At 45.7% G+C, this 17,052-nt stretch overlaps 1 protein-coding gene across 42 annotated transcripts in view; it reads right to left on the bottom strand.

Moving 5' to 3' along the window:
* The window catches only part of Ttll5 (tubulin tyrosine ligase like 5), a 249,942-nt gene that overhangs the window by 202,791 nt on the left and 30,099 nt on the right, over positions 1 to 17,052 (bottom strand). For 38 of the 42 annotated variants that reach the window (XM_042260944.2, XM_042260947.2, XM_042260948.2 and 35 more), the window contains 3 exons: positions 11,935 to 12,017; positions 4,578 to 4,647; positions 3,735 to 3,819 (listed from right to left, as the gene is read on the bottom strand). In XM_042260944.2, the coding sequence (XP_042116878.2) occupies positions 3,735 to 3,819; positions 4,578 to 4,647; positions 11,935 to 12,017 (238 nt within the window). The remainder of the gene's footprint in view (positions 1 to 3,734; positions 3,820 to 4,577; positions 4,648 to 11,934; positions 12,018 to 17,052) is intronic. The other 4 variants (XM_076551109.1, XM_076551111.1, XM_076551117.1 and 1 more) reach the window with 1 other exon arrangement.

Genomic DNA, 17,052 nt, shown 5'->3' with positions numbered 1-17,052 from the left:
AGAGATGACTCAAACTTCACAAACAGCAAGGGCCTGCCTGCAGGCAGAGTGACAGTGAGGCTGGGAAGGACTTCTCCCCAGGGCTGCTGTCTCTTCCCCCAATTGGCTGCTGGGGCAGATTCTGGACAGTGTGCAGCCTGTGAGGTAATCTGAATTCCTTGGCAATCAGTAAGTACCTGAATTCTTTCGAAACCACAGGAATTCAGCACAGAAAAGGTAAATATCCCCCCGGAGCCAGTGTTAATTAGCAAGCAAGGCTACTGAAGAAGGGCCTGGGGGTTGGGGAGGAAAGAAGGGCATTTACAAAATGATGTGGGGTCCTCCCCAAGGCTGCCCAAGGGCAGCACTGGAAGAGGCCTTCCAGTCTCCTCCCACTTCCACGACCCAGGCGGGCCGGCGGGCGGGCAGGCAAGACCCTCAGAGCTCCCCACCGACATTCATGAGCTGCTGCTACCTTTCTTTAAGTCACTGACAACACATGTGGTTGTCAAGTCAATGTCGTTTTAATTTAAAAAAAAAAAATCCTGTTTGAGTGCAAATTTGGCTGTTAGCTTTGTTTCAACAAGGACTGTCTCGAATCATTTATATCCCAGATTGGATCCTTCTAGAGTTTTAAAATCCAGAACAAAGCCTTCTTGGATTCTACTTCTGACATAAAAATGTATCTCCACCATTTTGGTGAGAACAACACCCCTCTCTCTAGAAGCTCGATGTCTCCTTGTTTCTAGCTCAAAACAGCAACTTACATAGAAATTCTACAGCAGAAGCCTGCACGGGGATTCTACAGCAGCAACCCCAGCAGAATTACAGCTACCGGGGTCACGCACGAGCCAGCCGACTCAAGTGCCGGATAGGCAACTTCGCTCTCAGAGCTCCTCCACAGTCTACCGACATCCAGAACCAGCAAGAAGGAACTGGAAAGATGGCTCGGTGGTTAACAGCACCTGTCCCTTTTGCAAAAGGTCTGGGTTCAGTTCCCAGCACCCACATGACAGCTCAAACCATCTCTAAGTTCAAGAGGATCCAATATCCTCCTCTACCTCTGCATGCACTGAACTTATATATACACAGGCAAACACGCCGCCTACACATAAAATGAACAGTGAGAGGTCTGCTTTGTGTGACTAAAACAAAGACAAATGAAAACATTAACCTATAATGAAACCAAGGTCTTTTCCTTTACAGGGTCTAAAAGGGAAAGGAATTTACACAAAATAACCTATTTCACAATGCAGTGACCTTTATAAGGTCAGTCTCCTAGCATTAATTTGAAGCTCCCAACAAAAATGACAGGGTATAAAAGCCTAAAGAAGGAAACTAATTATTTTTGCCTCCAGGTCTGTCTCTTTAGGAAAGATTATGGTTTTCCTTCTCGTCTCAAAGTCAAGCAACCTGATGATCTCATCCCAAACTGATTACCTTTAGTTATGTCTACACAAAGCACACGTGACCCCAGATGAGCGGCAGCGGCTGCAGGTGCGGAGGAGCTGCAGACAGATGCGGACTGTAATGACACAGCTGAGCGCACTCTGAGACAGACAGAAGGGCGAGCGAATGCCAAGACAAACAGTGACTACGCAGACCCACTGAAGAACCCGCACGGAACAGTGTGCCTTGTATGTCTGCGCAAACAGCTCGAGATAATGCACGATAATACGCCTATGATAAGAAGGATTTCATACCCACCCAGGTTTCGGGTAAACCCACCAAAGACCTGAAAAGTTTTCTTTTCCTTTTTTTTTTTGGCTTGATAGTGTGAGTATTTAAAAAGCTATTTTGCTGACAGTGAGGAAAAGCATCCATTGGCCACATAAATGTGTGTATGTGTGCACGTGTACATGCCAGTTCCTACTGGATACAAGGCAGCTGTCACTAACTCAGTAGCTCTGACATATAACACAGCAGGTAGCCAGTTATTTACGCATCTGCAGCAAACTGTAATGAATGTTAGTGTTGCTCTCAATTTATGCTCCGAACCATAAAGATGCAAAGACTGTGTAAAATTTTACTCGTAGTGAGAACTACAAATATTGTACATGAAACATCTTAGGATATGATACAAAATATATTGGTATGACACCCTTGAGAAACAGTATGCATAAATACCCTCTCTTTTCCAGAAGACCAAGCAGAACCAAGGACACGGGGTGAGGTCCAAGCTGGGGTGAGGAGGGATGGAGGAAGGGTAATGAAGAGGCCCATTACACAAAAAAGGGGAGACTTAGAAGGCTCAGTTACACCACCACACTCCACTGCACCCTGTGCCCCAGGAGAAGCAGGAGTATTTTACCTTCTCTCTGGTCTAGACGATGTGGAAACTAGGCTTTGATATTTATATTGGTCTTCTTTCTATGTACACTTCAAAGTACAGGAGCTCACATCCATAAATACTATAGAAAATGTCTTCCTTATGACAACCCAATTAGAGCTAATAGTTCATGTGCGAGGCCTTTATTCAACTGGGAAACATTTTATTTTTCTCCTTCTCAGTTTTCAAGGGACAAGAGGGCAGGACGATGGAGTGTTAGTAGCCTCCAGTGTTCCCAAGGCTCCAACTCATAAATCTTAGTTAAGAATATGACAGAACTTATAAAAGCTGTCATTGCCACCTAGAGGTGAAGGGAAGACATGGCTCAGCCAGCAAGTGGCTTTGTAAAGTCCCCTTACTCCAAAATAAATTGGAAATAGAAAACTCAGTTGTCACAGTACAGTACAGCCAGTCAAAAGGATAAACAGGTACTAAAGAAGTTCTCGGAGGACAAGGATTCATCTGTTTTCTTCATAAACACAAATAGTTATCCTTATTTTATTCATGTAGTCTCCATTTTCAAAATAAATTTTCTAAAATCAGAAAAATGTATAGACTGGCTTCCCAGTTTCTTATGTCTGCTCACAGATGCAAAGCTCCCTCTAGACTGCTACGTACTATCCCATCAAGGCCATGACAGAGGAGAACAGCAGAGCAAAGTAGCTGATTTTTAAAAAAAAGTAAGGGAAAGGAACACATAGCAAAGTTACATAGTTTTTGAAATAGCTTACAGGATTTACAGAAACTGTTACCTGTAAGTCTTTGTGGGTATGGGAGACAAAACTCCAAATTATTATAAATTCAGAATTTAATTCTGTTGACAGGCACTACCTTAAAACCCACGAAGCACCCAAGAGAACTGTATTCACAACCACGGCAAAGTATATAACTTGTATATTAAGGGGTGAAAGCGGTGAATACCTCATGATCTGAGAAAACATGACTATTCGATGAGCTCCAATCCTACCCACTACCCTGAGCAAAGCTCAGAGAAGTCACTGCTTATGCAAAGCTGTGTCTTCTGCTGCAAACGGGTAGCAGGTATTGCTGTTGGGAGGATTAACATAAGGACCTGCTGTATGACAAGCAAATGAGATGTGGCTTTTATTTTCCCTTCTAGATCTACTCTGAAAAACATTACAATTTCTCTTAACACCCTAGAGCCCTCACAATAACCCTCATTGCGTGAAATTACGCTGTGGCCTCTACACCTGAGGAACCAGGTGTGTGTTTCCACACACTTTGTGTAGAGCTGCAGGTGAAGCTGGAGGACCAAGACTGCCTCCTGACATCTGAAGCCCATCTGGGCACACTCTATTTCCCTGAGGTGAACCTCACAGAAAGCAGCAGCCTGGTCTCAGAAACCTTTTGCACGGATCCACTCTAATACACCCAGCCAGTCCTCCACCTGAGGAACACCTCTTACCTAGCCAATCCTTCCTCATAGAGATAGATGACAAGGGGATCATAGGAAGTCACGAGCACATAGAGGCGCACGTCAAACTTGAAATCTAGGAGGAAAGAAAGTTGGGCGTCACAAGAAAAATGAAGTTCATCTATTTTTTTGTTGTTGTTGTTGTTGTTGCGATGAACAGGACAACACAACCAAGAGCTGTGGAAAGATGACAATCCTCCTCACACAAAGCACACACTATACACATCTTGCATTCTGAGACTAAAGAAGAATTGTTCACACCATGCTTTGTAGTATAGTTGCTAAACACACACAGTATGATGTCGGAACATGGTCCAAGAATGAATTCATGTGAGGAGATTTCTCAGTGCTTGTGAGAAAACGCCAAGACACCAAGGCGAGAGTCTTGTGACCTCAGTTTCTTCAAAAGCACAAAAATATTCTTAGATTATGCCTCCCAGGTGTAGCAGAGAGTAGTGAATTTACTTCAGATTATTCACTACAACTGGTTAGTTATTTGTTTATAACTATGGCTCTATGGAAAAACATTTTTTGCCATGTGTGGCTTGCCTGCCACAGACACCACATGCGTGTATAAGAATGTGTCAGTGTGTGTGTGTGTGTGTGTGTGTGTGTGTGTGTGTGTGTACGCACGTGTTCATATGTGAACAACATCTCTCCTGTATCACCTAATTTCAGTTTCAAAAGGATCGTAAAGAACCATCCTCATCTCTGGAACCATGGGTAGCAAAAATGTCAAACTACCTTTAAAAGATTCACTAGAGAGGACTATGAAAATGTCACAAAGTTGAGTGAGATCCAGCCCAATCTCATCAGGAGTCAATCACAACTCACCATCTATGAGCAGGGGATTGTTAATGTACCGCGAGACCAAGATGTTCTCTTCCAGGGAGATCTGGTTTGGCTGTTGAGTAAAGAGAAAGGAATGAAAAGAGAGAAATCCTAAAATGTACAGTGAGGGGCAAAGTTCTTAAGCTTTTAAGAAATGATACTGTGGAAAACCCGTAATCGTCAACTGGCCATATGACATGCCACAGTGGGTACCCAATTACAATGGGGAAAAATAAATTTACACAGCACCTCTCATAATAAATGCAGCTAAACAGCTTTAAAGATTGATATGCGTGGCATAAGATAGTTATTTGCCAAGAAAATAAGAGCTACTTAAAAATAAAAAGCTGCTCCTTTTCAACTGTAAAGGCGAATGGAAGTTTTAAAACACTCCACTGTTCCCAATGCACCTCTCACTAAGCTGTTCTGGAAAGGCCAAGACGCACAATGCAGCCCAGGATTCCCAGGAAGATGGAGGGGGCTGCGTGATGTACTTAAGTCACTTGCTAAGCAACTGTGTGAAAGACTGAATGAGACTGTTTACAGATCTCGCCAACAGGTAAAATTGCTGATATAAGAAATCGTGGGTACTGAGGCCCATGTGAAAAGCACTGAGTACTCAGCGATGAAGAAAACAGATACAACTGTACCCGCACACAACTTCAGATTCGGCAGCTCCTCTCCCCGAAAGGGTTTACTGTTTCAGGTTAGAACAGCAAGATGTAGACTGTAAAGGGACACAGAGCAGCAGCTCCACAAATATAAGATGTCACGTTGCCAAAGGGGCCAGTCTGCAGGGCTGTGAAGGCAAGGCCAGCGCTGGCCAGCAGAAGAGCAGACACAGGAGGAATCAGTGAAAGCCGAGGGCATGTGCTGGGGGGATAAGGAGAAAAGGAGGCCACTGTCGTTTGCACAGTCCAGCGGAAAGGAGGGAGGCAGATTCACAGGCCTGAAAGCTCTAACTGGGAAATGGCTGACGGGTGGGGAGGACAGTAGGGAGGGAACCTTTTGACACAGGGATTTGAACTGGCAAGGGGAGTTGAGATTTAATATGGTGGGAAGCAGGAAGTTATTGCAGACTCCACATGGAGGAAGCAGTAAGATGAATACGTCTCAAACAGAACAATTGCATGCGTTATTAGATTAAGACAGAAAGATCAGCTGCAAGTCAGTCCAGATGGGCAAAGGGGCTTCAAACTATAAATGGCAACAATAGCAATTATGAGATTAACTACAGTAGCTGCTTGGAAATAACTAGCAACATTTGCAGAAATAATTACAATTTAAAAGAAGTACTGAGCATTTACCATGTGCCAAGAGCTGTTTTTAGCATGTCCCAAACATTCTTACCCTCCCCCAAGCCCAGGGGCGGGTGTAGTCTACAGACGAAGGACAACAGTGGCGACCTGCTGTCACAGAGCTGTACGCACTGGAGCTGTAAGCACTGGTGTAGCACCGGAGCCGGGCCGCTGTTTCGGAAGCTTCACTTTCAAGCTCTGCTCACAGTGCTCCCCAAATCCCGGCACAAGATAACTGTCCCCAAATCCAAAAGTCTGTAACAAGGCACTTCCTAGCTCAACTACTACTGCCGTTATCTCAAAGGCAGACTACAGCTTTTACAATTCAACTCTATGTATCAAAGGACCACAATGACATCAGTATTCATTCATCCCCAATGAACTCAATCGCCCACCCCACTTCCTGATGCCCTTACACTTGGTGATCAGTCTATCACAAGTACTATCTCCATTTCCAAGTCAGTGAGGGAGTAAGAATGCGTGTAATCACTAGAAAAGCAATAAAGCTGCAGGCTGGGTTCCAGACAGGAAGTTAATCAATCACAGCCATGCAACACCCATCGGCTACAACTGGAGGCTACATCTGAGAAGCGCCCATGGATTACAGCAGGTACAGGACTGGTACCCACCTGTCCTCTGTCCCAGAGAACACACTGGTGGTGACAGCTCTCCACGCCGTGACATACCTAGTGCCCATGCCTACTTCCTCTCTTCCACCACACTATGCACAACACCACCTCTTCTGTTGAGACACTTTGGTTGGTACTTGCTCAGCTCTCTTTCCTCTCATTCCCATCTGCATAAGGAAAATGAAAAGCCCACAGACTAAAGGGCTATGTGAAAATGGTTCCTTTGCCTAGTGTTGGCCCTTAAGGCCCAAGTAATAAAAGTTTCTGACATCCTTAAGTGTATTGCCTACTTACTAATCCTCACTTAACTAATTTAAAAGGATTTCCATTTCAAGGTAGAATTTCCTCCCCAAGTAAAAAGCAGGCTAATACAGGAATCAGATTTGCTGTGGAAATTGGAAATATATCTATTTTCCTAACTGAATCTTAAGATTCAAGCTTGGGGTACTTGTTAATTTATTGCAGAGTAGAAAAGCATGGTGGTTAAGATGATGCTCTAGAACCAGGGGGACCACTTACTAGGAAAACAGTAACTGTGACTCGGGCTTCTTAAAAAGAGTAATCTTAGCAGGAGAGTCTATCTGAAAGGCAGATGGAAAGCACCGGTTAAATGCTCAAGAAATATCGGCTGGTCCCAGCCCTCAAAGGGCAGAGGCAGGTGAATCTCTGTGAGTTCTAGGCCAGTCTGAGCCTATATAGTGAGTGCCAGGTCAACCAGGGCTACTAGTGAAATCCTCTGTCTCAAAAAAGAAATATCGGGCTGGAGAGATGGCTCAGCAGTTAAGAGCACTCACTGTTCTTCCAGAGGTCCTGAGTTCAATTCCCAGCAACCACATGGTGGCTCACAACCATCTGTAATGAGATCTGATGCCCTCTTCTGGCCTGCAGGCATACACTCAAATAGAACACTGTATACATAATAAATAAATAAATAAATCTTAAAAAAAAAAAAGAAAGAACTATCAGTTGCTGTTAGTATTACTGCAAACTCAACAGTATCTGTGGTTCTGACTACCAAATTCCACACCTCGACAATAGTCATCTCCACATGCCACATGCCAGAGCAATACAGCGAAGACACGGAAGAACTAGAAGATATAAAATAATTAGCATTTCTCCAAAGGTTTTAAGGAATAACATGTGGCACACAGCCAGCACTTCCTAAATAATTGTCAAACAATAGGAAGCACAGAGAACATAAGATAATACATGCAAAGATAAAAAACAGGGGGAGATGGGATTATCCACACTGGGAGGACGGGGTGAGAAGTATGACCTAAGTCTTTCGGCACTCGCAATCTCAGGATGTCTATTAATAGAACCACGGATAATAGATGACACAGGATGACTGAATTAGACCTCAGCAGTGAAATGCCTACCTTAATCAGAAAACACCAGGTCTTCCCCCACCTCAATGTCAATATCCTAAGCTGGGGAAGTATGGCATTTGGTCAGGTTACTGAAGAAGCTGGGGTAAACAGCTCTGTTCCTTTGCGCTGCATTTCTAGATAAGAGCACATCATGAAGAGCCGTGTCAGCCAAGCCACCAAGATGTCTCCCTGGGTAGGAGTTCACGAGGCTTCCTCTGGTGCTGCACAAAAGGCACCCTTCTCTTTCCCTTTTCCTGCTCTCTTTATGGGAAAAAGTTGCTTTTGTGGCTGTTTTCCAATAGGTTATGACAACCATAGGGAGGTTTTACTAAGGTGGTCTCGTGCTGGTGGGCAGTGGGGGACTGACCCTACCCTCGATCTCTGGTGCCCTGCACCGCCCTCCCCCACTCCCGAGTTCTGCACGACCCTGTCCCTCAGGGTTCCTTCTCCCTCCCCCTCCGTCGAAAAGCAGGCAGCGGCCTTGGAAAGAGTTACTTCATCCATTGGCTAATGGGTCACATATTCCAGGGAAAGGGTCCAGGTATGGAAAGAAGGGGCGGTGAAGGAGAGAGGAAGATTAACAGTGCAGTTTGTAGGTCTGGGTAGAAGGTGATAAAATTCCAGTTTCGGGGTGAAATGGGAATAGGCTCCCATTGGATCCACATGTTGCCAGCTCTCCTGGGCACGCTGGCATCATCTTCCCAGGCTTCTGTCTGGCACCTCCACTACATACTTAAAAGAATCAGTTTCGTTCCAAAGCTTCACCAGTGTGTGTGTGTGTGGGGGGGGGGGGGGAGGAGCTGGCAAAGGTCTAGCCAAGCACTTTGATCTATGCAGGGGGTCTCAAGGGACTGAGCCCGTGGAGAGGTGGGAGGGAGAAAGCGGCTCTTACATAGGCTGCCAACCGCGCATTCCCTAAAGACGCGTCATTGCCTTTATGAGCCTCGGCCTCAGTGAAGGGTTGGAGCAAGAGGTTCCCAGCTCCATTAAGGAAAGTTTAGCTTTTCTATTCTTTATGATGTTAGCTTTAAAAGAACAAATCACTAGGGCAAAAGATCATTCCAAAAGAAAAAAGCCTCAGATGAGCTGGGAATAGATCCTATTCTCTTTGACTCGTGTCTAAGAAAATAAAAAGCAAACTTGAACCGTAGCTGACTCTCAATAGCAATTCCATTTGGCAGCTAAAACCCAAACCCAAACTAGCGCCGTCCTTGCAATTCAAACAACACTGCGCTCCTGGCAAACAGCTGAAGGCAAGGCTGTCCGATAGGAGCCTTAAGCCAAGGTCACAGAGACAAGAAAGAGCCACGGCATCCCACCATGCTTTATGTCCACACAGAACCCAGGGCCGAGGGACTCCAGGTACCAGGCAGGACCTGTGGCTGGGGCCTGATGCTGGAGTAGCTGCTCTGCCAGAACTGGAGTCTCTCACTTCTCCAGCGAGAACAGTTTGGCCCTAACTGTTCACTGCACACGGATCCAGACTGATCCTGAGGACTTTCCAAATGAAAGGCTTTACAGAGTTCCTTTCTTGCACACATAGACAATAGCTCAATGTGAAAATAATAACTGGGAAATTTAAGATGGAGTACTGACACACACACACACACACACACACACACACACACACACACATACACACACACACACACACACACATACACACACACACACACACACACACACACACACACACACACACACACACACACACACGACGTATCTACCCCAACCTTTCCTTCCAGAGCTCACTGGAAAGACAGAAAGGATATTTTCAAAGGAATTAAATAATAACAAAGAAAAGAAAAAAAGCAAAAGGAGCCTGAATAGATCAAACATCTAAGTAAACCTTCAAAGACAGGGAGCAGATAAGATCAAGGGAAAAACAAAAACAGAGCAGAGCAGTGTGAGCCCCAGCCCCAAATACCAGGTAATGAAGATTCCCAGAGGCCCCTGCAAAGGCATAGGCTTGTGGGCTGGCATGAACAAGAGCGGGGTAGGCCAAGGAACAAGCATGGGACAGCAAGGCCATGGGAGTTCTCCAACACCCCAAGCGGTAGCAGGGACATCAGAAGATCAAATCTAAGGTGGTGCTTAAAGGCCTTTTATACAGGTGCAGGGTTCTCACGGAGGAGAAAAGGCCCTGAAGCCGCTCTATCCCCAACAGGCAGTAAAAAGAGAGAAAAGGAGCTTTGCCCAAGATGGAACTCACCATAAGCTTCTCCCCACAAGAGAGCCCTCCCTATCTCAGAAGGTGGAAGGCACACTCTTCACCCAACCCCACCTATGGAAGCTGATGGTCAGCATGCTTCATCCTTACCAGGAGAGGCATGGGGGCGGGGAGGGGAGGTGGGGGAGGGGGGCGGGGAGGGGGGGTGGGGGGTACAACATTACATCATAGGGAAGCTCACAGCCTCCAGTTTCACTTATAAAATGGCTAATATCTAAAAATTCTCAAACTTGAGAAAAATCCTCCATCAGAAGGAAAGACAGTCCCAATAAAAAGGCAAGAACAGAAGAGTGTTCCCATAACATTTTAATGGTATCCCTGCAAATGTGGGTATCTCCTATACAATGATAAATAGGAGTACAGATGAAAATCAGAAAATAAGCGTCCCTGGAAATTCAGTATGTAGCCAATGGAGGAAAAGACCCAGGGCTCTTCAAAAAGGAGGCAACAAATGGAGACAGAGGCCTAGGAGACGGCTTAGTGGGTAAGGCTTGCTGTACAAGCAAAGGACAGGAGCTCAGATCCTCAGGAGCAGTGGGAACGCCCAGTGAGTGTAGCAGAAGCAGAGACAGAGCCATGAACACTGACAATGAGCCCTGGCAAACGCTGAGCCTGACGGAAAGACCACTTCCGAGAATACAGTGGAAGAGCAATCCAAGATGCCAGACACCAATCTTGGGCCTCCATAGGCACACCCGTACACAGTTGCATGCTGCGTACACGTGCGTGCACACACAAGCACATGTGCACACACGCGTGCGTACACAATTGCCACACACACATGCGCGTACACATGCTCCCATGGAAAAAACATACAAATATGCACACACCACACAAATATCCACATGAGAAAAAGAAGGAAAATAGAAAAAGAGACAAAGGATACTTTTACCCAAAGTAAAGGAAAAATAGATGGCACCCACCAAATGTCCAGAAGGAAAAGAAATAAATAAATCAGTTTGGACTTAAATGCTGGTTAAATTTGAGAATCCTAATCCTATAGTCTATTTCTACTGAGCTTAAGTTTCTAATCAACTTATAAAGAAGGATAATAATCACAGTTATTAAAAAGAATTGTAAATGTTATACAACTCTTATAAAATCTAAAACAAATTAAACTTAAGAGATGGACTATGGAAGGACAGGTAGGAGTGATATGGGTGTAATAAACGTAAAACAGGGGAATTACCAAATATAGTAAGAATCTGAGAAAAGAAGAAATATAAAATGAACTGTGTTATGGAAAGTCCAGTAAGTGGGACTGGAGTTGGCATTTTATTTTACTTACTCTTGTTGGTGGTGGTGTTATTATTATTATTATTATTATTATTATTATTATTATTATTATTATTATTGCACTGAGGATTGACCCCAGAGCCCCATGCATGCTAGACAGGGCCTCTTACCACTCAGCCATGCCCCCGTCCTGTATTAATTGTTCAAACAACATTTAATGAGGAATTTGCCAAGGATCAAGCTATTGGCGCCTTCTGAAGGAAAGGAAGATAAAAGAGCAGAGCAGGAGAAGGAAGAGAAGGAAGAGGCAGCAGTGACCTATGATGGACAGCTCGGTGCTCAGGAGCTGACAGGACAGCATGCTGAGAGGAGAAGACACCTCTTTTTTGCTGCTACAAAAGGCTGCCTGCCTCCCCCCCAAAACACATCTGGCAAGTGGCATTTTGGCCATGGACTAAGTGTGTCCGGCAAGGAAGGAGGCTCCCAGCAGAGTGAAGAGCAGACAGTGCACAGCCAGCTTCCACTCGCTTCTGACCTCAGGGCAGAAGGAAGTACCGCTCACCTAAGTGCCAGGCCGGCCCTTCTCCGCATACTTACATTGTTGATCAAGTAGACGCCCCGCCCCCTAGAAGAGGCCACTGGTTTTACTATCCAAGGTCCCCGGTCCTTTGAATATGAATCTGCTCAAAATATTGGGAGATAACAAGGGAAGAGAAAAACAAAGAGAAGAAGGCGCATGAGTTTATTATCTTCAACTGCAACAACAGTAATCTCTTAGGTACCCAAAGAACCTTCCAGATCTCTAGCTGGGAGCAACAACTCATCGTCTATGTTTTCAGAGAAGCCTTAAAAAGGGAACTAGGGCAGGAAGAAACGGGAAAAGAGGGACGGGGAAGAGAACAGCAAATCACTCCCATATTCTATCTTCTGCTAGTTCCTCTTTCTCACATAAGGACGGAAACAAGGTCAAATCTGAATGTTAGCCAGTTACCAAAAACGACCTCCGGGAAACTGAAAACCGCATTTTCGTTAAGTGAAGGACTGCCAGGCGATGGAGACAACTGAGTTTTTCACTTTATCTCCAAATACAGTTACTTCCTGTGAATAATTCTTCACATCTCATAAACCAGGCAGAGTGCTAGGGCAAGGAAGCATCATGATTCACAAGCACAAGGGGTCTGCCCGTTCCCCAGCTCCAGTTCTGTTTTCAGGTATCTTTGGGCCGTAAGAAGAGACAGCAGAAAGCTGGCACTGAGACTCCCCAGGACTCCTGCATGGTCTGGGGAGAAGCCCAGGGCTCCGCCTTCCACTTGGGAAATGTCCTAGGGTGGGGGTGGTGTACTGCTGAGGGAAAGCCCAGGAAAGAGAGCTGGTGGCAGGCAGTCTCCACTCTACCTCAGTCCTTTCCTCTTCTGATGAACCCCCACACCCACTGTCTGGAAGAAAGGAAAGGGAAAGGAGAGGCTGAAAACTGAGGTACTGGTGTCTTGCTATTTTTCTGCTCTGAAAGAGAGTGTGGTGTGTGAAGAAATAAAATCAAGTGAGTGAAAGTGTTTCTGGGCCTCTCAGAGGCCCAGCTGTTTTACATCAGAATAACATCATTTTATCCAGAACACAAAAGCATAAACCCAATAAAGTTCCCTCAAGTTTATGGTCTCTGGTTTGAGTTATTAAAAGGCCAAGTGCTGCCATCCCAGTGTGTTAATCCCACCTCTGCTCTTCCCACGTGAGACACAAACGTCCCCTAACTCTGAGCAGGGTCCCACCCAGGCAGACCTCGGGACTCCAGCAACCAAGTGCCTGGCCCCAGCAACAGCCCCAGGGCACCGTGTCTTCCCAGACCACTCACCAGCCTCCTCTTCCCTCTCCCCTCCGCAGGAGCCAAAGCCCTTTGGATGCCCCAAACAGGAACCTGACTTTGTCAGTACCACAGCCCACTTTACCTGAAGGGGACGAGGGGAGGGACCTGGGCACCTTTGTCACCCTTCCCCATCTTGCCTTTTCCCTGGATGGAATTTAACAGAATTAGCAGCCGAAGGAAAAAAGTACCATGAGGAATCTAAAGTATCCAGATATAAATAGGTTAGAACTGTATCCTCGACCTCTGTTCACAAGTGTGCAGGACATGTCCCGGGGTTGGAAACATGGCTCACCAGCTAGGAGCACTTGCTGCTCCTCTAGAGCATCTGTCTAGTTCCCAGCTCCCATGGTGGGTAGCTCAAAACTTCTTGGAACTCCAACACCAGGGATTCTTCTTCTGGCCTCCTCAGATGCCTGCATACACTTCACACACACACACACACACACACACACACACACACACACACACACACACACACAGAAATTAAAAGTAAATCTTTAAAAATCCCACTGTGTGTGTGTGTATAAAGTTATCCCATGCTATGCTATAAAAGCAAGAGATTAATTAAATCTACTCTATCATATCTACATGAGGGGCTGCAGACTATGAAAATCTGGACCATATGCAATTTTGGTTTTATAGGAAATGCAAACTCTGTTGTAAGAGTTCAACTCTATTGCTGCAGCTTGAAAACAGAAAATCCACAAAGGACAGTGGCCATGTTCCCACAGAACCTCATTTATACACTGAATTTCATGCCATTTCCATATGCCACGAAGTTACAGTCATCTGGACATCAACCATCTGAAGATGTAAAAAGCATCCTTAGCTCACAGGGATGGCTGCAAACAGGCAGAGGACGGAATAACTCAGAAGCTGCATTTGCAGGTACCTGATCTACACGAGAGAACCTTCAACAAGCATGCACGATGAGAATACCATTAATTAACCGATGTTGACCGATCCACGGAAGGAAAAAAAGCACAAGGCAATAGCTACTGCATGCTTCCCTCCCTACCCACACACACTCCAGCTGCTGGACGTCTCTAGACATTCGAGAACGTCTCCAGAAAGACATGCAAAAAACTCGCAGCAAGCACCAGTGAGCCCCAAGGAGACAGCTGAGAGACCTATGAACAAAAAGAGGCTTCTTGCTCTTGCGGGTGGAGACATGGCTCAGGGCTCCAGAGTCCTGCTAACTCTTCCAGAGGACCCGGGTTCCGTTCGCAGCACCCACGTGACAGCTCACATCTGTCTGGGCCTGACACCCTTTCACCACACACACAGGCAAAACACCAATGCACATAAAAATAAATTAAAAAAAAAAAAAAGGCCTCTTCCCTGGCTACTGTTTTATATAGTTTTACACCATGGAAATATATTACTGAAGGGTTCACAACACGGCCCCCACGGTCGCATTTACCAGGCGGACACTTCCGCCTAGCCAATTCCAGTCAGGATAGCCATTTCCGGGTCAAAGCGTCTCTCGTAACCAGGATACCCGGACACCTCCACCTAGCAAGCTCCGGGCCAAGGCATCTCGCGTGACCAGGATCCGTGACGTTACATGGCTACGTAAGCGCGCAACGTGACAAGTGATCTACGCACACGCGTGGAGTAGTGACGTGACCTGGCCACGCCCCCAGCCAGTTTTAAAGTGGAGCGCCATGCTTCCCAGTCTCTCTTCTTCTCCACGCACGTGTCTTTCCCACAGGCCTGCGCACTCTGTCCCTTTAACTCTAATAAACTCTTATAAGCGGATTCTGTCGTGTTTCGTGACACTTCCTTGCAGGGTAAGAACACAACGCAGCTAAATAACTAACAATTACTCTTTCAAAAAACATAATTTATATCACATCAAAATAGTGCTATAGAAGAAAGGTTTATAGTTACATCTGAGAAAAAATTAAATCTAAATAAAATGAGGCCACTAAATACAAAGTATCTTCCTCAGATTTCTGAGGAAGTAAAGAGACGGAGCATGTTGTGCTTTGAATACGACATGTCCCACATAGGCTCAGTTCAAGCACTTGGTCCCCGGCCAGAGGCACTGTTTGGAAAAGTTATGGAAACCTCATGGAAGTAGCGCCTCACTGGAGGAAGTGAGTCACTGGGGGTGGGCCTTGAGGCTTTACAGCCCAGTCCCACTTCCTGTTCACTCTTTACTTCCTGAGTGTAGAGGCAATGTGACCAGTCAGCTTCCTGCTCCTACCACAGCCTCTTCCTCCCTACCAGCTTCCCCAGCGCGGTGAACTGTATCCTCTGGAACTGCAAGACAAAGCACACCTTTCTCCCTTGAGCTGCTTTTGTAGGGGATTTTGCCACACCAAAAGAAGAGAAGCTAAGACAAGAAACTATTAATATAAAAACAAAAAAAATTAAATTTTCTAAGCGCCATACATTCATCATCTGTCAAGCAGTTTCCTAGAGTGGGATATAGTCGGGAAACAGTATTCTACCTCACAAAGTGTAGGCTAGCAAACAGACACAGTAAACAAGCTTACAGACACTCAGAGTTAGGAAGTGCTGGGTGCTATAAAACGTCTAAGAAGATGACCAAAGCTGCCTGGGGACAGGTACCATCCACAGCACCGCCAGATGTTGAAAACTCCTTTTCAGAAGAGGGTAAGTCTAGCTACATGCAGCATTTGCTACCGGCATGCAGCTCGATGGACCCTGCTTTGTGAACTCGTTTTCTGGGAAGCTAGCGTTCCAGGCTCAGGAGGTAGCTCAGTAGTCGCACACTTCCACAGCATGCACGGAATCTGTGTTCAGTCCTCAACACTGCAAGGAAAACAGGTTTTTTTTGTTTTGTTTTGTTTTGTTTTGTTTTTCATTAAAAATTTGAATTCCTGGCATGGTCTGTGAGTTCTAGTGTCAGGATTCATCTTCTGTGCTGCGTTTTCACATTGATTTGTGATATTTTAGAACAAAGATGTATTTCTTTTGCACATGTTAAGAAAAAAAAAATAACAACAAGCAAGAAGCAAGAAAATCAGAGGCAAAAGCAGGGCAGAGGTTGGAGCAGTCTGCTGGGATGGAGACAATAGAGACAACTTCGACTGCCCTTTCTATCACCTTCCAGTTCCAGTGACAGTGTGGTCTGCACAGTGGAAAGGACACTCAGCCAGGAGCAGGGACAGCTTCAGATTTTCAGGTATGATGATGCTATTAGACAGTGTTCTTAAACTCCATTATCTTGTCTTCAAAATGATGGCTTTCATCTCATTGACTAAGATCTCTTTTAAAATTATGGTTCTAGAAATGTACATTCTGCATTGAAATCTGCGTGTCTGCACTGAACTGCATGATACCACAACTGTGTTCACACCTCAGAACTATTTCTCAGCCTCCATCCTCAGCAGAGATGCCACAGAACAGAGTTCCAGGGGGAAGCTCTGCTTGCCAGCCTGGTCTTCCTGCCTCACCGCGGTCGGCTTGAGGGAAATGGCTGTGGTAGTCTCGGGTCCCACACCTTCAGTTCTAATAAACATTAACTGGAAATGAGGCTCCGGAACCTCGAGGATCTGTGCCGTGGGCTCCGAGCCCTGCTCACTGATGACTCCCAACAATTCAGACGACCCTCAGGCTTGCATCTCTCTGGCTACAGTGACTGGCTCCCGGGCTCAATCTTTCCACATATGAACTTAAGACTTTTTCTTATAATGACCAAAAGCTAATCATCTTGAGATCACCTTGGCTCATCTTCCCAGTGTCTCTGAAAAGCCTCACATCCTGCTCAATCCCATCAAAAGCCCCGTCAGGACCTTCCTGCCCATGTAAGACACACAAACCCACACTTTGCCCTCACTCCTGGCATAAGCCCGGTATACCACCCTCCTTTCTAGGCAGGC

This window comes from Peromyscus maniculatus, chromosome 14 (assembly GCF_049852395.1).
Source record: "Peromyscus maniculatus bairdii isolate BWxNUB_F1_BW_parent chromosome 14, HU_Pman_BW_mat_3.1, whole genome shotgun sequence".
Classification (NCBI taxonomy): Eukaryota; Metazoa; Chordata; class Mammalia; order Rodentia; family Cricetidae; genus Peromyscus; species Peromyscus maniculatus.
The sequence above is the reverse complement of the archived record's forward strand: the minus strand, read 5'-3'. Positions and strand labels throughout refer to the sequence as shown.